The sequence below is a fragment of the Tursiops truncatus genome, chromosome 19 (assembly GCF_011762595.2).
Source record: "Tursiops truncatus isolate mTurTru1 chromosome 19, mTurTru1.mat.Y, whole genome shotgun sequence".
NCBI classification, from domain to species: domain Eukaryota; kingdom Metazoa; phylum Chordata; class Mammalia; order Artiodactyla; family Delphinidae; genus Tursiops; species Tursiops truncatus.
Genome location: NC_047052.1, coordinates 46567830 through 46590876, shown reverse-complemented (window position 1 = coordinate 46590876; position 23047 = coordinate 46567830). Strand labels below are relative to the sequence as shown.

At 52.8% G+C, this 23047-nt stretch overlaps 3 protein-coding genes across 9 annotated transcripts; 1 reads left to right on the top strand and 2 right to left on the bottom strand.

Annotated features, from left to right (window-relative positions):
- Positions 1–127: 127 nt before the first annotated feature.
- On the bottom strand, positions 128–4658 carry MIA (MIA SH3 domain containing). The gene is made up of 4 exons (XM_019932926.3): positions 1933–4658; positions 1713–1846; positions 1132–1242; positions 128–816 (listed from the first exon to the last, which is right to left on the bottom strand). Exons 1-4 carry the CDS (start codon positions 2054–2056, stop codon positions 793–795), a joined length of 393 nt encoding a protein of 130 aa, XP_019788485.1. The 5' UTR covers positions 2057–4658; the 3' UTR covers positions 128–792.
- A 149-nt stretch (positions 4659–4807) lies between these two features.
- SNRPA (small nuclear ribonucleoprotein polypeptide A) lies at positions 4808–15758 on the bottom strand. Of its 2 annotated transcripts, XM_033844323.2 has the most exons (7): positions 15624–15758; positions 15083–15177; positions 12101–12273; positions 9694–9873; positions 7314–7487; positions 6781–6869; positions 4808–5186 (listed from the first exon to the last, which is right to left on the bottom strand). In XM_033844323.2, the coding sequence occupies exons 2-7, from the start codon at positions 15153–15155 to the stop codon at positions 5027–5029; spliced, it is 849 nt and encodes a 282-aa protein (XP_033700214.1). In that variant the 5' UTR covers positions 15156–15177; positions 15624–15758; the 3' UTR covers positions 4808–5026. The 2 variants fall into 2 exon arrangements, with proteins under 2 accessions (XP_033700214.1, XP_033700213.1); XM_033844322.2 differs by lacking the exon at positions 15624–15758 and having other exon boundaries at positions 15083–15478.
- Positions 15759–16022: 264 nt separating this feature from the next.
- On the top strand, positions 16023–22954 carry ACTMAP (actin maturation protease). 6 transcript variants are annotated; one of them, XM_073795890.1, is made up of 7 exons: positions 16029–16281; positions 16948–17073; positions 19640–19708; positions 20231–20355; positions 20722–20851; positions 20946–21016; positions 21818–22954. In XM_073795890.1, exons 4-7 carry the CDS (start codon positions 20253–20255, stop codon positions 22153–22155), a joined length of 642 nt encoding a protein of 213 aa, XP_073651991.1. In that variant the 5' UTR covers positions 16029–16281; positions 16948–17073; positions 19640–19708; positions 20231–20252; the 3' UTR covers positions 22156–22954. The 6 variants fall into 6 exon arrangements, with proteins under 6 accessions (XP_033700211.1, XP_073651990.1, XP_033700210.1 ...); XM_033844317.2 differs by having other exon boundaries at positions 16026–17073; XM_033844320.2 differs by lacking the exon at positions 20722–20851 and having other exon boundaries at positions 16023–17073; positions 20940–21016; positions 21818–21954.
- The last annotated feature ends 93 nt before the right edge of the window (positions 22955–23047 follow it).

The following is a 23047-nucleotide window of genomic DNA, read 5'->3' as shown; positions in this document are numbered from 1 at the left end:
GCTAATGCTGCGGGACACCAGGCCACGCTTTCCAAGACAAGGATTGGCGGACTCTGCAGGCAGGGGGCGGGACAAAAGCGCAGACTGGTGGGGAGAGAGGGGCAGGGCCTAAAGGGGCGGGACCAACACGAGCGATTGGTGGTGCCAGAGACGCTTCGCCGAGCAGAGAAACGGATTTGGTCAGGAGTCCGTGGGCAGAGTCGAGATTCCAGATTGGGTAGAAGCGGACTTGGGGGCGGGGATACGAATGCAAAGAAGGGAGCGGGGGTAGGAGCCGATCCAGAGCTGAGGCGTACTGATCTCTAAGGCAAGGAGGATGAAAACTGGCATGGTACGCATGATACGCACAGATTAACCTCCTACCTCCCTTTGCGGATAATCTTCCAAGAAATCCTAGAAAACCTCTGCTCTGTGATTTATGTCTTCCTCATGGTTCAACTGGCTCATTCCCAATAGTTCAATAGTTCTCTTATTAGGCTAGAGAAGACATTATAATCCCCCAGTTTGGCTGTTTAGTTGTTCCATCTTCTCATCTGTTTGTAATATCTAAGCTTACGAGCCCACCTCTGGTACCCAGCTTGGAGCAAAGAGCTTTTAGTCCGTGAAATTCTGCCTAGCAACCACTGACGTTACCACAGTCAGTGGGTTGATTGGCTAGATTCAGAAGCCTGGGGAAACACTTCCTTTCTAGAGACCCACCACAAAGACCACCGACACCCATAGTTTGCACTTGGCTGATGTATTTGCATAAAGTCAGCGAGAAACAACAGCAGAGACAGCGGTAGACTGAGCTCACTGGCAGTAGAAATCCCATTTCTGAAAAAGAGAAAGGGGAAACAGTGGGGAGAAAACTAGCGGTCACACCACAAAGGATCTAGTGGTTTTAGCAAATGCTGCAGCCACAGGCGCCAGGTTTGGCTGCACAAGTGCTATGCAAATTAGCCTAGAGCCCTCTACCCTTTGCACCTCTCAATCGGACTAGGACTTAGAAATCACTCCTCATTTTTCAGATAAGAAAAGGCAGGGGATTTGCTCCAGCGCATACAGCTAGGATGCCAGGGAGCCAAGGGTAGGCGCATCTTTGCCCAAGGGCCCTCCCTCCAGGTCCCTGCCAGCTCCCAAGACACTCACATCTGTCTTCACATCAGTTTTGCCAGGCTTCAGGGTCTGGTCTTCGCGTACAATGCTACTGGGGAAATAGCCCAGGCGAGCAGCTACGTCTCCATAGTAATCTCCCTGAACCTGGGGAAGAGGAGTTAAAAGCCAGGGTCTGGGAAGATGGCAAGCTCACTCCTGCTGAAGATCTTTGCACTCTCTTCTCCCTGATCTCGACTTGGCTTGCTCCATCCTTGTCATTCCAATCCCAGCTTAAAGTCACATGCTCTAAGGTCCTCCCTGACCACCCCATGTGAATTAGTCACCCAGTCACTTTATATTAATTCTCAAAGCAGCACATACTTGCTGGTATTTTTGATGGGGTGGCACCTACCTCCTTGTCTCCCTCCATTAGAATAAAAGGGGTCGTTCTTTATTGTACCCACCATAGTAGGTGCCCTAATAATTGCTAAACAAAGTAAAGTAGACCACAATAGCCTCCCCTCCAAAACTATATTTCAGCTCACTCCCTCAGATTTTCCCTTCAGGTGAAAAATCAGGGTGCACGCCCACCCCAGCCACCCTACCCTTGCCTCCTCTGTTCTCCCAAGACTCACGCTGCCTCCCCAGAAGAGCCGCCCTCGGCCCTTCAGCTTGGAGAAGACATACACGACTTGGCCCTGGCGTATGGTCAGGAAACGGCAGTCGGGGGCCACGTAGTCCTGAAGGGCCACGGCCATGGAGATGGGGTCTGGGGAAGGAACAGAAGGGAGTAACAGCACCCTCCCCACAGGCTAGCAATCCAAGCCCCCAACGCCCCCAACCCCCAACTCTTACGGCTGCATTCCTCGTCAGCACACAGCTTCCAGTCAGCCAGCCTGGGCATCAGGTGGCCCCCGACACTAGGACCTGGGAAGGCAGACAGCAAGACAACACCAAGGAGCACCGAGGACCAAGCCATCGTGGACTGTAAGCAAGAGAGTGCCTAAGGGAGGAACGGGGTCTCCAGTTCCCTCCTGCCCTCCCTCTCCAGCAGCACAAGGAAGCCTGTGTTCTGGGTCTTGTCCCCGCCTTAAACCAGTCCCAAATTTCACCCACACCACCTATAGTCTGCTACCCAGCCAGAACCATTTCAAGGACAGGGTGAGGGCTGCCAGCACAAGGAAATACCCAGATAGGCTCAAGGCAGCCCAGGCCACTCCAAGTAACAGCCACCCCCTCAACAGAGACGGGGTTAAGACAGGCAAGTTGATATTCAATTCCATCTTTTATGAGTTGGCTTGGGGACCTGGGCCCCTCTGCTCTCCCCCGCAGGGACAGAACCAGAGAAGCCAGTATGGAAAAACCACCTTGGAATTTCCTGTGCTGAGGGGCAGCAGAACAAGGCAGCCCTTTGATTGCCAGGAATAGCCCCAGCTCCCAAGTATGGAGTGAATATTATATGTTGGACCTTAAGCTAGGCGATGCCCTACCACGATCACTATTTATCCTCATAAGCCACTTCCTGACTGGGTGACCTGGGCTAAGCTATTCCTCCTCCCAGAGCCTCATCTTTCTCATCTGAAATAGAAATAATAAAAACTAGTAGTTATTTATAGAGCATTCACCATGCATATTTTTATTAACTCAAATGTATACTCTGCACCACCTTTAAGAGGAGTGATCATAACCCCATTTTACGTAGAAATGGAAGCACAGAGCCTTAAAGAACTTGTCCAAGGTTACAGAGTTGGGAAGTGGAGGGGCTAGATCTGGCTCCAGGCCCACACTCATCACTACTGATCTTGGAGCTCAGTCAGTTGCCCAGGGTCAGAATGAGAAAGTGCCAGAGGATTTGAACTCAAGTCTCATTTCTAAAACTGTGCTTCAAACAGAGATCTACGTGCCTGAAGACCCATCTCTTTCCTCAGGTATTCTCACCCCTGGTCAGCAAGCAAGTCCGAACTTTAGTTTTAGGGGAAGCAGATGGACACACACAGGCTTGGGGTGGGGAAGAATTCATCGGGGCAAAGACTGGGCCTAAGCCATCTCCACATACCCAACACCCAGCACCAAGTACCATGAGAGCATCAAACAGCTCTACTCAAATATCACCTACTCAGAGGGGCTCCCCTTGATCACCTGTTACTGCTCCCCAGCTCCACCGACACATCACCCCATTATGTCAGTTGTTTCTATCAGAACCCAGCATTTGAAATTAGCTTGTCTATTTCATTTGCCACCGCACAACCTGTGCCAAGAACAGTACTTAGTGTGTAATAGGTACTCAGCAAGTTATTTGCTGAATTTATTCAGTGCTTGCTACGTGCCCGGTGGGGTAGCAGTGGTGGGGGGAGAGGGGGGCGGGCGGTGCACCACAGAAAGAGTCCTCTTTGCACAGGAAGAAAATGAAGCTCAGAGTGCAGACATCAACTGCCCATGGAGGAAACAGCCAGGGAGCCCCCCCAGCAGGCAGACAGTAGAAACCAGGATCCACGGTCCACAGACCCCGGGTTCCCACGAGCCATCTGCAATAACACCGCGCCATTTAGTGAAGACGGCAATCACCTTCCCCTTTTCATCTTTCAGATCCTACAAGGTGAAAGTGTGCCTCTGGTGCCACAAACCCTGATGTTCAAATGCTTCAAACACTGATGTTCCTCTTTAACAGAAGGAGTGCAGCAGGAGGAGGCTGGGGCTCAGAGCCTTGACAGGACAAAAATATCCAGGGAGAATTTAGCACTATGTCTTATTGTATTTATCTTTGTGGTTAATTTTCTACTCTGGCAAGTGATCACACTTTCCCATCTACATGGTGTGAGAAAAGGTTTTAAGCTATATATATATACATATATACATATAATATACTTCAGTCGATTTAAAAATTGCCAGGTCAGGTGTATGACAGACTGTGAAGAAAGGTCCCCCATTCAATCTCCCCTTCTTATCCATAGCTTCAGCTGGGTACGTGACTGTCCAGCCAGGAACCACATTTCCCAGCCTCCCCTGCAGTTGGGGCACTGGAGGGAAGATTGGCTCAGCCATCTGCCCGAAGCTCCTGGCTGGCACCTGGCCAGCGGGGGGAGCAGCTGTGTGTGAACTGGCCACGCTCCTGGTACCAGCATCTGATCAGGAGCTTCCCAAGTGTGAAGTTTAGGGACTCCCAACAGCAGCACTGACATCTTCCTGAACTCTAGAGACTGCAGCTCAATCGAGGGCTGCAATCTTGAATTCAAATGTCTCCAACCCAGACTGCCACCACTAACATCCTCCCGACGATTTCATGAATACCCAATTCCCTTCCCTTTCTTCCTGAAGTACCTAGAATGGTTTCTGTGGGACTCTTGCTATGACAGAAGGCATTTTTATCTAGAAAAAGATGAAGAAAAACCTCTTTCTTAACAATCTATCACGTTAGAAAATTACTGGAATCAACATACAAGTCTACGAAGTGAATGGTGTGCCATTAAAAGTGGCATCCTTGCACAGTACAGAACCTGCCCAACTGTACCTGGCAGCATGGGTTTTAATTTCCTGCCCTGAATGCTGATTGAGACAAAATAAAAATCTACCAAAGTGGTAAAAGTGACTTTAGTTTGGACAATGTTGCTACACTATTCTGGGTTTTCCCAAGGTTGCAATCCCCAACGTGCTGAGAGGCCCAAACGCTCAGAATAATCTGATGTGCAGGGAAGGGAAACACACAGGACAAGAAAATAAAAACAACAAACGGTTGTGAAAAAAACAAACCTCAAAAAAAACACTTTAATTCCAGCCTAACAGCGCCAGGTGCAATGTCTGGGGACAGACTCTGGGTACAATGCTGTGTGGCGACCATTCACTCACACACGGCTCCAAGAAGGCCCCCGAGGGGGACTTACCTTCAGGGGGCTGAGCCAAGAGGGGGAGGGGGTGGCCCCAGAACAGGGGACAGAGACATGGGGAAAGGGTGCTACTTCTTGGCAAAGGAGATCTTCATGGCGTTGTTCTGGGTGATCTTGAAACCCTGCAGGGCGTCGCGTGCGGCCCCTGCCTGCACCTCATTGTCAAACTCCACGAAGGCGATGTCGTGCCGCCCTGGGACCAGCCGGACCTCCTTGAAGCCAGGGAACCTGAGAGATGGTCAGAGACCTCAGGAATCCAGACTCAGCACCTCCCCCCAACTTTCTGGCATCCCGGGGGTAGGGGCCAGGAATGTTGCTAAACATCCCACAATGCAGAGGACAGCCCCAATAACAAAGAATTATCCAGCCCCAAATATGTATGACGCTAAGTTGATAAACCCTAATATAAAAAAGTGTGCACAAAGGAAACATACCATTTAAATAAAACTGTTAACATGAACACCTGTGCAACCATGACCTCCGTCAAGACAAAGAACACTGCCTCCTCCCCACCCTCCACGTCCTCTCCCAATCTAAGGAATCGTACAAATAACCACTCTGGAAATTACCACCATCCCGACTTTCATGGTCTGCTGTTTCTTTCATTTCCCTCTTCTCATTCCTTACTTCCTTCCCCATTAGGCAACCATCCTCACGTTTACTGGTTATCCCTTTCTCCATGAGTATCCTTAGAAAATATGCATTGTTCTGTGGACATGGTATATGAATGCATGGCATTCTTTTCCTGTTTTATTCAGCTTCTCAAAATTGCCCCTCGGCGTTAGCATAAGGAACCACGCACGCTGCTCTTCCTGTTCCCTCTAGCTGCCACGTGGCGTGCAGTCGCGAGCACCTGCACTTGACCTCTCCCTTCTCCCAGGCTGCCTCTGGCTCCCTGCCACACTGTGAGGAATGCCCTACCCACAGCCCCTGGGGCCTCGTGTTAGAATTTCTGTAGGATATACAGTTAGAAACAGGTACAGATGAAAACGGTATAGGTGAACCTATCTGCAGGGCAGGAAGAGAAACGCAGACGTAGAGAACAGACATGTGAACACAGGGGTGCCAGGGGAGGGGGGGATGAACTGGAGATTAGGTTTGACATGAACACACTACCATGTGTAAAATGGCTAGCTAGTGGGAACCTGCTGTATAGCACAGGGAGCTCGGCTCGGTGCTCTGTGATGACCTAGATGGGTGGGATGGCGGGGGGAGGGAGGTCCAAGAGGGATGGGATATATATACACATATAGCTGATTCACTTCACTGTACAGCAGAAACTAACACAACACTGTAAAGTAATTATACTCCAATTAAAAAAAAAATGTGTGGGGGGGGAGAAAAGCAGCAAAGCCACCAGGTGAGCATGACTAAACGGTGGCCAGTTACCCTACACAACGCCCGCAGTGGTCTGCATCCCATCTGCAGGGCACGCGGGGTCAAGCATCCCCACCTCCCATACTTGCAGTCTAAACAGGCTGACTCCTACCAGTCTAGCCAGTGTTCAGTGACATCTCACTCTTGTTTGACTTGCCTATGTCCAATTTAGAGACTGCAAAGATGAGACACAGAGCCTGGAGCCCCACTGCAGCCCCATGAAGGCAGAGGACGGCCCACCCGCCCTGGCCACTGCTGCCCTCCACACCCCGCCGCTGCAGGCCCGACTTCACCCTCCTCCTTTTAACCTCTAGCCGTTGTCCCGCCTGTACAGCCTAAGCAGGCTTGGGACTCCACCAGCGGAACTGTGAAGCTCATCCATCCCCATGGTGCCACCTCCTGGCCATCACCCTCCAGCCCCCAGCCAGCCACAGGCCCCACTTACTGGTTGAAAAGCATGGAAAGCATGAGCTCGTTGGTCTCTTCAGGCAGGTTTGTGAGGAACAAGATGTGATTTGGTGGATTTTCTGAAAGCTGCAGGAGAGCGACGGGAGCCCATTGAGTCTGGTCGGGGATCTACAGCCCTCCTGCTCTCCAGCCCCTGCCCCACCCCACCCCACCCCCGCCCCTTCCTGAATTCTTTCTAGTCCTGCACCTGACATACCCTGTGTTGTTGCCTGTCGTGCCCCCCCTAGACTGTAAGCCACAAGAGAGCACTGCTGTACCCATAAGCAGGTGCTCAGAAGTTCACTGAATGAATCTAGGTGCAGCCTACCCCCACTCCAGCCTCACCGTGACCTTCCAAAGCTGCTCCAACGAACACACCAACTTCTCTGTCCCAGGACCTGACCTCATCCTCCAGCATCACCTTCTCAGGGAGGCCTGCCCAGACCACCCAACCTAAAACAGTGCTCCCACCAGCCCCTTGCCATTCCCGTCTTCTGACTATAGCAGAGCCCAGGAGGACCAGACACTTACAGGCTGTGCAGGTGGCATCTGTCCCGGCATAAGCTGCTGTGGAGGCATGGCCCCTGGTGGGATCTGGCCGGGTGCGAGGCCCGGAGGCGGGATCATGCCGGGGGGCGGCATGTAGGGAGGCTGGCCCGGCATGTGGTGCATGATGCGGGGCGCCTGAGTCATCGGCGGCATGCCCTGCAGGGAGAGAAGGGCAGGACTGAGAGGGGCGCCAGCAGGTGGGAGGAGGTGTGCTTTCAGTGCCGACAGGAAACAGAGAGAAGAAAAGGTTGTTACAGGAAACCCAGGGTGTGAGAGACACAGGGAGAAAGATCCAGTCTTGGAAAAGGCAAAAAAGGCACCCAAAGAGGGACGGATGGAGCAAAACAGACCCAAGATCACAGCAGACATTAAATCAAAGAGTTTCAAAAAAACCTTTCTTTTAACATATAAAGATCTGTCAGGGGGGGCTTCCCTGGTGGCGCAGTGGTTGAGAGTCCGCCTGCTGATGCAGAGGACACGGGTTTGTGCCCCGGTCCGGGAAGATCCCACATGCCGCGGAGCGGCTGGGCCCGTGAGCCATGGTCGCTGAGCCTGCGCGTCCGGAGCCTGTGCTCCGCAACGGGAGAGGCCACAACAGTGAGAGGCCCGCGTACCGCAAAAAAAAAAAAAAAAAAAAAAAATGGTCAGGGGGACTTCCCTGGTGGTCCAATGGTTAGGACTGTGAGCTTCCACTGCATGGGGCATGGATTCAATCCCTGGTCAGGGAGCTAAGATCCCACATGCCATGTGGCGTGGCCAAATGGGGAAAAAAAAAAATCGCCAGAAGGGCCTAACTTTGTTTAGAGACATATGAGTAGAAAAATAGCCTAGGAAAAAAAATAAAAACATTATCAACTAAAAGGGGTGGAAATAAACACTGTAAGCAGCATGCTGTACTCCTGCTTCTAAAAATAAACTTCATGGAAAAAGAAACAGACCCAGAGAACAGACAGTGGAAGGCAGAGGTAGCTAGGAATGGTCAAGGCAGGTGCATGAAGAAGTGGGAGCGCTGGTGGCAAGGGGAAGGGAGACAGCCTGAAGGCCAAGAGCGTGTGCACCCAGGGGAGACAGGAGCTGGAATCCCATCTAACAGTCAAAGGTGGACAGAAAGCTGAGCACAGAAGAGTGGAGACGGTAAGAGTGGCGGAGCTCGATGGTAAGCCAGACACCATCACCGACACAAGACACAATAGAGCACAACCCATCAGAAAAGCTGACGTGGAGGCTCGGAGACCTGAGTAGGTCCAATTCGTCCATCTTTTCTTTAATACTTTGTGCTTTCTGTATCCTGTTTAGAAAACAGGATGTTTCCACTCTTCATGCCCTCACCAAGGTCGTAGACACTTTCCTGTTTTCTTCTAGAACGTTTATTGTTGTAGCTGTCACATTCAGGTCTATGATTCACCTCAAAGTAACTTATACATTGTTAAGGCAGGGCTAACTTTTCCCCTTACAGATATCCAATTGGCCCAGTATCATTTACTAGGGGAAAAACCCCTTTTACCACTGGACTGCACGTGGTACCTTGACATACATGGAGTGACTACATACACGTGTGGATGTTTCAGGACTCTATTCTGCCCCACTAGTCCGTCTTTCTACCCTTATGCCAATACCATACCATCTTGATTACTATATAGCAGGCCCCCAGCTTTGTTCTCCTCGTCTGCCTTGCTTTGCCTTTCCAGACATTTACAGACAGCCTGTCTGTCCCCACAAGTCCCTGCTGGGATTCTGATTGGAATTGTGTTGAATTTTAAATTAATTTGCAGAGAACTGACGTCTTAATAGCAGTGAGTCTTCCTATCCATTTGATGAGGTCATCTCCAATTTCATTCAGCCATGTTCTATAGTTTCAGTGGGTGGCTTTGCACACTTTTTGTTGAATTTACTCCTCGGAGCTATCTTTCAATTTGAAGTCTACTTGTTTGTGGCCAACGTGTAGAAATAAAACTGACTTTTTCCATACTGACCTTATATCTGGTGACCTTGTTAAATTAAATTCTTTTTAATCCTAACAGTTGATTAGTAGTCTTCTCTGGATTTTCTACACAGACATTGACTTAGAAGACACAGACAGCAAAATCAAGGTCAAGGAGAAAGAGAAAACAAAACAGTGAGACACAGAGAAAGAAAGATCCTGAGAAACAGGCAGGCAGGCACAGACATTTCCAAGTGGAGATACCGTCACTCACATGCTCAACCCCTCCCTAGAGACAGGCACACAATCTCTCTAAGAAAAATGGGAGGGGGGAGTCTGAATCCACAAGGGGAGACCCCTCCCCACCCCACCCCCAAGCCAGCCCACGTGGCTGAGGAAGACCTGGTGGTGAGAAGGCCATGTCTCTGGGCCCCAGCTTACCGGGACAGGCCCCTGGACAGCGCCCACCACAGGGGCGGCCGCCCCACCCTGCACGGCCTTCTTGGCAGCCGGGGTCTCCTGGCTCTTGGGCTTCCTCTTCTCCCGCTTGCGGTCCCGCTCCACAAAGGTGCCCTTCATCTTGGCAATGATATCCGAGTCAGTCTTGGCGTACTGGATGCGCTGCCGAACCGAGAGCAGAAGGGTTAAGGAGACTGGTCTGGGGCCAGACCACCCGGATGCCCAATCAGACCTTGCCAGGAGTTTGGTGAGTAATGTCACAGAAATCACTTGGCCTCAACGTCCTCATCTGTCAAATAGGGACTGCGGTATTTCCCACTTCAAAGGACAATCGTGAAGACCATGAGTGAAAGTGCTCCAAACGGTGCCTGGCACACAGCAAGTGCCCAGTCAGAGGTTGCTGAGATTCTGAAGGGAAGATGGGACAGCCCCAAGCATCAGGCCCAAGGCAGAAGGAAGGAAACAAGGTCAGGACAGGAGCACTGTGCAGGGGGGTTTCCATCACACAGGACGAGAACTGAGTCTCCAGGCTAAATCTCACTCATTCAGCGGTTTATGGAGCACCTATATCTGCTCTGGCGGTACAGCAATGAGCAAATCACACAAAAGCCCCTGCTCTCATGGAGTCTGTTCGCTGGGAAAGATATGACAGAGATTAAAAAGTGAACTGGAGAAGGGGATGTGAGGAGTTGAGAAGAACTGAAATTTTCAGTGTGGCCAGGAAAGACCTCAGTGAGAAAACACTGGTGTAGAGACAGAGGGAGGGAGGGAGCCACGCAGACATCTAGGGAAAAGAGCATCCTAGCAAAGGAACAGCCATCAAAGAGCTAAGGAGTGGAGGGTGTGTTCAAGGAAAAGCAAGGAGGCCAACAGAGATGAGGAGGGAGAGAGCCAGGAGCCATGGAGTGTTATACGCAGGGGAGTGACGAGCTCTCACTTGTGACTCCCAAGGAGCGCTGTGGCCACGGGATGGAGAGTCGCCTGTGAGGACCAGGTGTCGAACCAGGGAGAAGGGTGGCGGCTGGGACCAGGTGGGTGGCAGGGGGGGAGTGAGAAGAACAGGTGGAGGGTTTTGTTTGGTTGGGGGACTTTCTGGTTTTTTTCTTTTATTTTTTTGGTAGAGGTTTTGAAAGTAGAGTTGACGGGACTCACTGACAGAACTCACAGTGGCTCAGTGCTTCATATGGTCCAAGCAATGATTTCAGAGAAAAGCAGGGGAGGAGGGTCTACACAAAACGATTTACTGGTTTTAGTCCTCAAAAGTGAATTCCTGGCCGCTCCAGAGAAGCAACGGAAGATGTGGCAACTGTGCGCTCACATAGCCAGAGGCGATGACAAGCGGTGCACTCCAGGAGGTGAGGGCTCCAGGCGGCCCCACTAAACCCGGGGCCAGTGTCTTCCACATGAAGTGACCTGCCTGGGACCTGCAGGCACTGACACTTCTCTCACCTCCCCAAGGGAACTGGTTCAGGGAAGCATATTACAATCAGGTGAAACTGGAAAACTGACTGAGGAACAAAGGAAAAAGCCCGAAGAACCAAAAACATCTCCCACTGATAACGGCAGGAATTCTAGTTCAGGGCAGGGACTTTAAGCCACTCCTCACCTCCTGGACGGCAGTCCCCACGGCTGCCCACTTGGCCTCCTGAACATCCGTAACCCACTTCTTCCCATCCCACGGCCCCTGCCCTGGTCCCGGCCCAACCCCACCACCTGGGAGCCAACCCAGCCTCACCTTCACAACGGAACCCCATCTCCCTCCTAACCCCCCTACCCAACAGCCACAGGCAGTCCCCAAAAAGCTTCCCTTGCTTCCCCAGCACCCTCGGAATCAAGTCCACTTTCAGGACCAACTCCAGCTCCTTAGCCTGACTTCTGACTGGCTCTCCAGGCCAGTCCCTCCCACCACATCCCACCCTCCACTCCAGCTAAGGGAACTTGACTCACTTCCTCAACTACACGTGCTCTTGGTTATCTCCAGGCCTTAGTCCACTGTCTTTCTCCCTCTCCTCCCCCAGCGACTCTTCTCCAAGTCTTACTCATCCATAAAGGCTTCCCGGCAAACTCCCAGAGTGGGTGAGAGGCCGCGCCTAAGCTCCCCCAGCTCTGTGCACTTGCCCAGTCCCAGCCCCGACCCCTCCGGGTCATCGCCATCTGGAGGCAGGCGTGTCTCTCCAACTGCACTGTGGGCCCGAGAGGGCAGAGCTGGGCCTTCCCTTGATCACGGTGTTTCCACAGCCCCAGTGCAGTGAACAGTGGATGCTGAGGACTAGCAAGAGAAACTCCCGTCCTCAATGGTCTGGACTACAGGTGACATAAGTCCAGACCCATCCAGCCTGCAACAGCCTTGCACGGGCATACACCCACACCCTCCACACCCAGTGCTCACCATGGGCTTGTCGTAGAAGGGGAAACCCTGCATGGAGCGCAGGGCATTGGTGGCGCTGCTGACCTCCTTGAAGATGACAAAGGCCTGGCCCCTCATCTTCAGGCTTCGTGATACCAGGATATCCAGGATCTGGCCAAACTGGGAGAAGATAGCGTACAGGGACTTCTTCAGCTCTGCGGTGGGGGGAGGAAAGACCCATAGGTGACTGGAGGCCTTGGTATCATGTCCTGCGTCTCGAGCTCCCCTTTGCAGAGAAGACGCAGCCCAGGAGGGAAACCATCAGTCCACTGACAACGAGTACAGAGCAATACCAGCAGCAGCCCAGAACCTCAAGTGGTCGCGTGCACTCCTCTGGAAGAGATCGACAGTAACAGTACCTACCCCACAACGTCGCTGTACGAGGAACGTGAGTCACACATACACAGGACACACGGTAAACGCTCGATAAATGCGAGCACTTCTTCTCATTGTCTCCAGCACCTTGACACACGCCCCTGATGTGGCCCAGGCTGACTTCTACCACCTCATCTCTCCCCACACTCCACCTTCACTCCTGTAGCTCCAGCCACACTGGCTTTCCTGCCCTTTCTCAGGCCCATCACAGCAACTCTGCCTCAGGACCTTTGCACTGGCTGCTCCCTCTACTAGGAGCATCCTTCTGATGTGTATAGCCTCCTTCCATTCAACCAGGGCTCAGCAGATATGCTGCCACCTGAGGCACTCCCTGACCACCCTGTGTGAGTAAGTGCCCTCTCATGTCACTCTCCCCCACTCCTGGGACCCTACCTGCTCTTCCTTCATGGCATTTCCCACCTCTTGACATCATGTTTGTTTACTTGTTGTTTAGCTCTCCTTCTGAAGAGCTACAAGCCTTCTTATTTATCACCTTATCCCCATGAGCAGTATGGTCACCAGCACACAAACCTCCAAAAGCATTTGCATGAATAAAGGTACCATTAAATGATTTATGGAAATAACTTCACTAAATTCTTACAACTACTCCATGAAGCAGCAGTTATAACTGTCTCCATTTTACTAACATGGATAGAAGCTCTCAGAGGATCTGTCACTGGCCCAGGAGGAGTGTCCCAAGGGTGCTGGGAAGACCCTGAAGAGCCAGGACCAGGACAGGGACAAGGAACCAAGCCCATCCGAACCCAGTACCACCATATCTCACTAGCAAACTGCCACACCTGACAGCAAGAAAAGGGTACCAGTCTTATGCAAAGAAGGTATCTGAGCTTAAGATGTTTGGTCAAAGAAATAGAGGAGAGGAAAGAAAAGGCGGGGCAGGGCAAAGCGGGAAGCAAATAGCCAAAAATTCTGATGACATTTCTGGGCTTTGTCTCCACTCCCCATCCCCATGAACCCAGTTTGGGCTTTAGTCATTCCGCTGGACTCTGGGCCTCTCCCCAGTCTCCTTTCTTGCCCCCTCAAGTTCACCCTCCACAGCTGGAAAGATCTTTCACAATTAATTGCATCCCTTGCCTGGCTCCCCAAAGCCCTCAGGACAAAGTCCAACACCTCACCCAGCCCACAAGGCCCCATGAGCCAGAGTGCACCGTTCTCCATGAGTCATAGGCCTCTAAGTCTCAGACACACAAAACTATAGTACATGTAGTTCCCAGAATGCCCTGGGCTCTCTTTTGCCCCTGGATATTTGCATGTGCTGGTCCAGGTTAAGAACTCTCTTCCCCCACATCATAACATAAATAATAACATAAATACTGCTTCTTCTACCTGTCAGGCTTTTCCAAAATGTCTCCTTTTCTATGAAACTGAATGAATACCTCTTTCTAGGTGCCCCATCTCAACCCTGACAACTCTGCCTGTGCTTCCCCAATCATGGCCCTAGCTACTCTGGGATATCACTGTCTGGTAGCAGGTCTGTCATCCCTATTGGACTGTGGCTCCATGAAGCTAGGACCAGGACTGTCTCAGTCACCAGTGTGTCCCCAGCTCCACAAAGCACTGGCTGGGCACAACGTTCTAAAAGTATACGAGGGATTTACGTGGCTCGTTTTATCACCTTCAACAGCAACTTTATTGGTAACGTCAAACTTAATCCCAGCGAGCTCCTTTGGTTCTCCTAATAATTTTCCTGAGGCACTATAAGAGCTAACACTTATCCAACACTTACTAACCGCTGAGCACCATAAAAAGAAGCTGAATGGCTGAATGGAAGTTTATCTAATATAATCCCCATAACACCCACACAGAGAAGATATGACTTTGCCCAGTCTTCCTATATAGAAAATGAGTGTCAACAAAAAGTGGTAGCTTGCTCAAGAAAATGGAAAAGTATGTCTGATGTCAAGAATTGAGTTCTTAAGCAGAATTCCATACTGGTGGCGTCAACCACTTTTCAGTGCTGTGTGACCCTGGGCAAATCATATCACCCCTGAGTCTCAGTTTCCTAATCCGAGAAATGGGAAGAATAGGTCCTTCCTGCAGGGTTGCTGTGAAAGTTAAAAGTAACCAAGATTTGTATTTACGTCAGCACCTGGTACCGAGTGTTAGCCATCATTATTGTTCATTTCATTTTCATTTTGAAATGAAACATTTCATTGTGGGCTAATCACTGACCAAGACAGTTGCAGTTCTTACCCTCCTGTAACTCACAGGCCAGGAAAGGGACAGTCCCATGACAGCCCAGAACAATCAGGGCTTGAAGGGGGATGTCCAGGGTTATAGGAAGTCAGAGGCAGGCACGTGGGTGCAAAAGGGAGGGGGAAGGCATCCTGGAGGAGAGGTCCTGTGAGGTGAAACCTTGAAGCACGAGTAAGTGACCAGGTTAATGGGCAGAGCGTAAGATGAACTGAGGAAATGTTAAAGGCAGAGGAAGCAGCATGTGCAAAGGCCGAGGGGTTAACTCTACAGTTTGAGTGGACAAGGCTGAGGAAGAGACATGGATGCTGGGGACAGAAGAGGGAGCCGGCTCTTGCGGGATAGCCTGGAGTCCGGACTATCCCAAGAACTCACCATCCTTCTTGATCTTCTCGTTGAGATTGTTGATATAAATAGTGTGGTTGGAGCGGGTCTCGGGAACTGCCATGGAGTGAGTTGCTGAGGTAGGGCTGAAAGAATTAAAAAGTCCCACTCAGCCCTGGGTTTCTGCAAATCCTTCGTCCCAACGCGGGCTGTTTAGGGATCTTCCTTTCAAGAGGAAGTCAGGTAAAGGAGAGAGACGGGAAGAGGGAAGAACAGCTCGGAAAACAAAGCAAACGCAGGACACCGCTTCTCTTCCCCGCGTGGTGAGGGAAATCTCGTGAGGTTTACTACGAGTCCCAGGATGCTCTACGCGAGTGTCCTAGGTGGCGATTCCCACTGGCCCACGACCTCAAAGGCGGTCCAGGAGAAAAAGCCCGGATGTAGAGGCAGTTAAGGAGGGAGGAATGACTTTGTAGAGCCCTGGCCTCGAGCAGCAGGAAAAGAATTCCCCAACACGAGGCGCGGGAAGACCCGGGCGCCAAGCCCTCCACCCGCCAGGCGCCCATGGCCGCCTGCGCCCAAGGATACTCACCGAAAGAGTCTCACCTCCCGCAAGTGGCTTCTGCTACGTTGCTGAGCGCCGACCACAAAACTTCCTCTCCTGGTCCCGCCTTTGTTTTTCTACAAGCCAATCCCTGCGCGGAAACCTGGTAGCTTGGCCAATCAGAATCCTGGGTCAAGATTTTGCCAATCAAAACGACACTTGGGTTCCCGCCTCGGCAGGAAAACTCCGCCCACCGCCTGCAAGCCCTCCTCCTTTTGCGGCACACGGGGCTACGGACCAATCAGTGAAGGCCGCGCCCCCTCTTCGTGCTTCTTGCCAATCGGAACGCGGTTCTTGCGGCCGTCTCTTCGGAGGCCTTTCTTCGGAAGCCCCACCTCTCCCCAGCTGCTACGCGTTTTCTGTCACGTGATTGTTAAAGGGGCGGACACGAGTTGCGAGTTTTACCTCCGGGTTTGGGAGCGGTTGTGCGCTGCGGCCGCCATTTTGCTGGAAGGGGAGGCGCGTCTTACTTCCCGACTCCGTACCCTATCCCTGCGGCATCGCGGCTCCCCACGACCTCCGATCTATGAGCCTTCCCCTACCCACAAGACTCTTCCTGTTGCGCTCTGATTTCAGGACTTTCTCCACAACTAGGCTGTTTTCCCTGCCCAGGTGTCCTTTTGACCTCTTGACCTCTGACTCAAAGGTCAGCTCTAAGGTTCCAAACTCGGGTCTGGGATGCGAAAGGGCGATCTATTCTAAATTCCCCAAGTCTTTAGCACTGGGGCCGTAAATCCGACGCGTTTGGTGCCTCGTCCCAGGTCTGCGTTTTCATGTCCTGAAATTGAACACCAGGTTTCCAATTCTAGCCAGGGATAAGAAGTTAACTCCTACTAAGTGTCACTCCTTGAGCCCTGCATCCCAACTTATACCACAAATCTGGTTGCACATTAAAGGACCCCGTTAACCCTCAGATTCCTTGTGGTTTAAGTCAGCCTCAATCCCAGCTCCCAAGGTTCCAGATTTTAGCCCTGGTGTTTTCAGTCCCACTGCTCAGGCCCCAAAATCTGGAACTCAGTTCTAAAACCTTCAAAATCTCCATCCCTGCGACCAGCACAATTTGGAGGATCCTTCCCTCTCTCATTCTCCATCTTCCAACCCAAGTCACAGACCCCAAAATGATTTCTCCATGCTCTCCTTCTTTAGAGCCACCAATTCCTCCTCCTCAAACCCCTGCATCCCAGGCCCCCATAATTCCACCTCCTCCCCTACCCCCAAACCTCCCGGAATTAGCTTTTCCACCCTCTCCCTCAAGTCTCCAGACCCCTATTCCCCCACCGCCCCCACTGCCGCCTCCACCCCCTACCACCAGGTTTTCTCCCCCTCACGTCTTCGGCTTGGAGAAGAGCCAGCTCCTGAAGGAGGCCTTGGAGAGGGCCGGCCCAGTCCCCAGGAGCAGAGAGGACGTGAAGAGGCTCCTGAAGCTGCGCAAGAACCGGTAGGGTCCCCATGCCCCTTCCCACCCACCCACCCAGGGTCTCACCCAACCACTTGTCCCCAGATCACTGCTGCCATCTCCTCTTGGGGTTTCCCATTTCCTCAAGGTCAAACAGTCTGACTGCCTCAGCCCCCTTCCTTAGACCCCTTCAGTGGCGGTGTGTCTTCAGCAATGAGGAAAGCTGCCCTCACAAGAGCACGTCGTCCAGTGGGAGAGACAGATCCCTCCCTCCACCAGTGACAGCCCAGAGTGGTCAGAGCCGTGAGGAGGGAGCCCAGAGGGAGTGCCCGACCGAGGCTGGTGGGCCAGTGGGGCCTGCCTGAAGGAGGGGATCCCTGCGTGCTGTGGAGCAAGTTATGCCAGGGCACAGCTTGTGCCCAGGCCCAGAGTGACATGAAAAGATGTTCTTTTCAAGGACCTGCAAATATTTCTTTATTGGGACAGAGGAGGTGGCACATGTGGGGTTTCCCAGGTGGGCAGGAGCAGACCACACAGGGCATGGGGGGGCAGGCGTGTGAAGGAAGGTGGACTGTCCTGAGGGCGCTGGGGAGCTGTGGAATGGATCTGTGCCCTTCCAGGGAGGGAGAGAGACTGCCTTCGAGGAGTAGAGTGGTGAGATTGGAGTCTTGGGGCCCAGGAGGAAGCTGGAGCACCAGGAGATCAGGCAGGAGGGGAGGGGGCTAGACTTGGGCCGGGGCTGAAGGGAAGAGAGACAAGTGACCTGCCCAGACTCACCGAAGAAACTTCCAGCTCTCTAGACAAGTTTATAATCTGCACTAAACGCCCCAACCGTAGTGAGGCAAATTTTTTGTTTTTTGTTTTGGCTGTGCTGCACAGCTTGCAGGATCTTAATTCCCTGACCAGAGATTGAACCCGTGCCCCTTGCAATGGAAGTGCAGAGTCCTAACCACTGGACCGCTGGGGAATTCCCCCATAATGAGGCAAATTTAATGCAAGTAACAACTACCTGTTGTATGCCAGGTGCTGTTCTAAGCGTTTTTACTTATTAATTTAACCTCAGCAATTCCATGAGACAGGAACTGTTTTTTTTTAATTGAAGTATAATCGATTTACAATGTCATGTTAGTTTCAGGTGTACAGCACAGTGATTCAGATATATATATATATGTAAAAACATACATATATACGTCTGTATATATTCTTTTTTAGATTCTTTTCCCTCATAGGTTATTACAAAATATTGACTATATAGTTCCCTGTGCTATACAGTAGATCCTTGTTGTCCAGTAGATCTTATTTTATAGACAGTAGTGTGCACCTGTTAATTCCAGACTCCTAATTTATCCCTCCCCCTGCAAGATAGGAACTATTATTATCCCATTTTCCACATGAGGAAACTGAGGCTCATAGAGGTGAAGTCACTTAGCCACGGTGGGGCATGGCACTGGGGCTCCCTGCTTTGAACCACTGTGCGGATAATCATCTCCTTTCATCAGGAAGTTGCCCCCTTCAACCTTACTCTTTCACTGGCTTTGGGATAGAAATATAAGCACATTGCCCGGCACCTCCTGAGCCCTGGTGGGGGAGAGGGGGGAGGGGCTGGGATCACCAAAATATTCTGAGTGGCCTCCCCAAGAATGGGGCTGGTGAAGCCTGTGAGGAGTCTATCAAGGTGATCTCTTAGGCCTGGAGCAGTTGTTACCTGGTTTTGCTCAAGGCTGAGTGGAAGGGATTCCCACCTTATCTAACTGCCTGAAAAACAGGTTTGAGAGGGGAAAAACATTCAGAGTTTGGGTATTGATAAAATAAAATTCATATTTTATGGCAAGACAAGAGAATTTTAAACATGAAATTTTTCTTTGCCCACTGGGGCCTCCTCCCTCCCATTTAGCGTGTATTGTGCGTTTGCATTAACTAGACCTCCTTAGGGGATAACATTTCTTCTTGATCTCATCAAGGGTCACAACTCCTTAGGAGACGGCTTTCCTTCTTAACTTTGTTAAGGGATCGCAATGACCCATGACCCATAACTTGCTTTGTACTTGTAGATCTGGATTGAGTAAACTGTCAATAATATGTCATTTGACATATAACCAACCCTTTGTCTCAAAAAAACATATATAACTGTGTTTTGATCTCTCACAGGCGGAACAGTCCTCAGAGCATTCTGAGAGACTCTCCCAGGTTATAACCCTCAGGTTGGCTCGAATAAAATTTTCTCTTTCTTTCTTAGATTGACTATCGATTAATTTTTTCATCCATGGTGTAGAGACACCCCTTCTAATAATTTAATCCCTCTGGCTCCTAGTTGCAAAGCTTTTGCACATCTGCTCTTTGCCCCTTCAGTAACTGAGAGGAAGAGCAGGGAGCAGCAGGCAGAAGGATGATTCCCACTGAGCAGATGAGGAAACTGAGGCTGGGGAGGGGAGGAGTCTCAACAGGGATGAAGGAAGTCGGACCCAGCCAAGAGCGGCCCTCGGGCCTCAGGACAGCTGAGCCCATGCTCCTCCCCTTCACCATCCCTGACACCCCACTCCCAGCCAGCCCTCGATGGGGGGACCCTAGGAGCTGGTTGCCGCGTGACCTGAATGCGACTGTCATTCAGTTTCAGAAGTGACCTGCAGTGGATCCTCTTCTGTGCTGACCTGCCCTCCCTCATCCAAGAAGGCCCTCAGTACGTGCCCTAATCCGGGACCCCAACCCCTTGGCCGGCCGTGAGTTCTGAGCCTCTGCCCTCGCCAGGCTTTGTGAGGATTGACCCAGGAGTGTGGGAAGAGTGGGTTCACGCCAGGCAGCCTGGGGAGAAGGAGGAGGCTGAGGAGGGGAGGGAGAGGGGGAACCTACCACGTGAGGGTCCTGGGTGCACACGCAGTAAACAGTTGGAACGAATAAGCAAGTGAACAAACGAACCTGGTCCATTATCTCTGACTCCACCTTGGCACCTGCTCCTCCTAGAAGCCCAGGTGACATCTCTCCCTACCCTCCCACCCACACCCCCAGCCCTCCAGCCCTGGTTCAGGCTTTGGCCAGCCTCTGTCCCAGGAGGGGGAGTCAGGTCTCCCCACTTGGCCTGGGGGAGGAGAAGGGAATTCCCCTAGGGCGGCAAACCTGTTCCCCACACTCCAGTTTCCAGGCGAGAGGGGGCCCAGGAAAGACACGAGTTAGGGGTTGGGGGGCTGGGCCTGTGTCTCCCCAGGTGCGGGCTGGTGGCCTTGTGGATGGCAGGCACTCTCCTGGCACCCCTCAGCGGCACCCCCCTGGAGAGACTGGTGCAGGTGGCCATGGAGAGAGGTTACACAGCCCAGGGGGAGATGTTCTCAGGTAGGTTGGGTGTGGAAGGGATTCAAGCCAGGTGTTCTGCAGGAGGGGACTGGAGAGCTTGGCTAGGACACACCGGGCACATAAGGGGGCTTTGTTCCATTCTTTGGGCCCTTGTCCTCCCACAGTAGAGCAGAGTGTCACAGGGTGGACTCTGGAGCCAGGCCACCTGGGGTTTCCATCCCAGCTCTGCCATTTTCTACTGTGTGGCCATGGACAAGCAGCTGACCCTCTCTGTCCCTCATTTTCTGCATTTGTTCAAAGAGGTGATGGTCAAGGCGAAAGTTATAGGTGTTGGTTCCCGAAAGCCTTTGGCATGGTGCCAGGCACACAGCGATCGCTCTTTCTGTGTCTGCTCTGTCCCTGCAGTGACTGACATGGGCAGGCTGGCCCAAGAGGCACTGGGCTGCCAGGCAGAGGTGCTCTACGGCGGCCTGGGTGGTCCCAACAGAGACCACGTCCTGCAGCACCTTGTCGCCGGACATCCCCTGCTTATCCCGTATCCCAGGGTCAGGAAGGGAGCAGCAGGGCAGGGGTGGAGACGGGTGGGTCCCACAGCCACACCACAGCTTTGGCCTTAACCCCAGTGCCAGGTATGACGAGGACTTCAACCACGAGCCGTGTCAGAGGAAGGGCCACAAGGCCCACTGGGCAGTGAGTGCAGGTGGGTCCCCCCTCCCATGCCCTGTGCCCTCACCCTGGATCTCCCCAGCCCCGTCTCCCCTCCTCACATTCTTACCCTCGCACTGGCACCTCCCCACTACCCAAGGCAGGAACCAGGATTGGGCCATCCCTGTCCCTACAGGGTACTTAGCAGGGACCTGGCCAGCAACAGGTACTTCAGTGTCCGCCAATCAGGGTTTTCCACAAACAGAAACTCAGAGCGCAGACAAGGATCAGACAGTCTGGGCTGCAGACTTGGTCCAGCCACTTCCAGGCTCTGTGACTCTGGGCCTCCATTGCCCTATATCTGGAGATCAAGGCAAAAGTAGCACCCACATCTTAGGCAGAGGACGTAACTCTGTGAATGGTGCCTGGTATGTTACGTGTCTTGGTAAGTGTTAGCTACAGTCAGCATCCTCGTCTTTGCACCTGCCTGAGAGGCCAGAGTTGCACGTCAGGTGGCCTGGACGGAGGCTCCCTTGTGTGCGTGCCTCTCTGAGCAGTGCTCTTCCGGACAGCTGGTGACAACTAGCTGACGATGTTTGCACTGTTCAGTGCCGCCTCGGCACCTCCCTGTGCTGACAGGCTGTTGGAGGCCGGACTTAAAATGCCTGCAGCTCTAGAGCCCAACACCATGGGTCTAAATCCCAGCCCAGCTGTCTGCCTGCTGGCCCGTGCTGACCTCTCTGACAGTGTGGGGATGGAGGTAGCACCTACCCTGGAGGGCTGTGGTGGGACTCAGGGAGCCCCCGCCCCTCGTCAGGGCTCAGCTCCCACTCACAGCCTCCCTCTCTCCTCCCAGGGGTCCTGCTGGGTGTGCAGGGTATGCCCAGCCTCGGCTACGAGGAGGACCCTGAGCTGCCAGGCCTGTTCCACCCAGCACCCGGCACGCCCCGCCAGCCACCATCCCTGCCAGAGGAAGGCTCCCCAGGAGCCGTCTACCTTCTCGCCAAGCAGGGCAAGAGTTGGCACTACCAGCTGTGGGACTACGACCAAGTCCGGGACAGCAACCTGCAGCTGACGGACTTCTCGCCCTCTCGGGCCGCCGATGGCCGGGAGTACGTGGTGCCCGTCGGTGGGGTGCGGGCCGGCCTCTGCGGCCAGGCCCTGCTCCTCCGACCACAGGACTCCGGCCACTAGCCTGCTGCAGCCCCGAGCCGGAGTGACGGGGCGCAGCCACAGCTCAGCTGTGTTACCATTCACAGAGTGCCCCATCTTCTCCTCTGTACGACAGCCTGGGGGCCTGGGCTGGATCTCTGAGGACCTCCAACCAGAGATCTTTCATGCAGGGTCCCCCCCGACTCCATCCAGTCCCAATCCTGGGCCTCAGCTCCCCCAAGCCCGTCCCCCAGTATTGAGCACCTACTCTGGGCTGGGGTTATAGCCAGGAGCCCCACAGACAAGCTCCTTCTCTGCAAGGGAGAGACCGGCAACCGCTCAGACCCCAGGGCTTGTCCACCCCACCTCGGTGTTGCAGCCACCTGTTTCTGGCTGCTGCCCGCCGTCTCTCTGGACCCCTTGCTGCTTCCCAGTGTCTGTCCATGTGGAGCCAGGGAAGCCTTTTAAAACGCAAACCAGGGACTTCCCTGGCTTCCACCGCAGGGGGTACAGTTCGATCCCTGGTCGGGGGGGAACTTGAGACCCTGCATGCCACGCAGCGCAGCGCGGCATACTTCTTGCAGGGCAGGGACTAAACTCACCCCGCCCCAGGTCACCTCCCTTACCCCAGGCTGTTCTTCCTCACGCTTTCTGCCACCAGCCAGGCATAGTGGCCTCTCAGGTGCCTAGGTGTCCTGTCTCCCCCACCCCCCAGCCCTGTGCCACAGACAATTCTGGAACTGCTCTACCCTGGCTCCTTGTCACTTCCTCTGGGAAGACTCCCTCTGGCTGAGCACCTCCTCCACCTGTGTGTTCTGATTTAAAAACAAAAGCAAAAGCCTCTAAGACTAGTTATTTGTGGCAACCCCTTTACCCCCGTTAACTCGTCAAATCCTCCAACCCTGTAAGGAAGGTACTAGATCCTCCCTGTTTG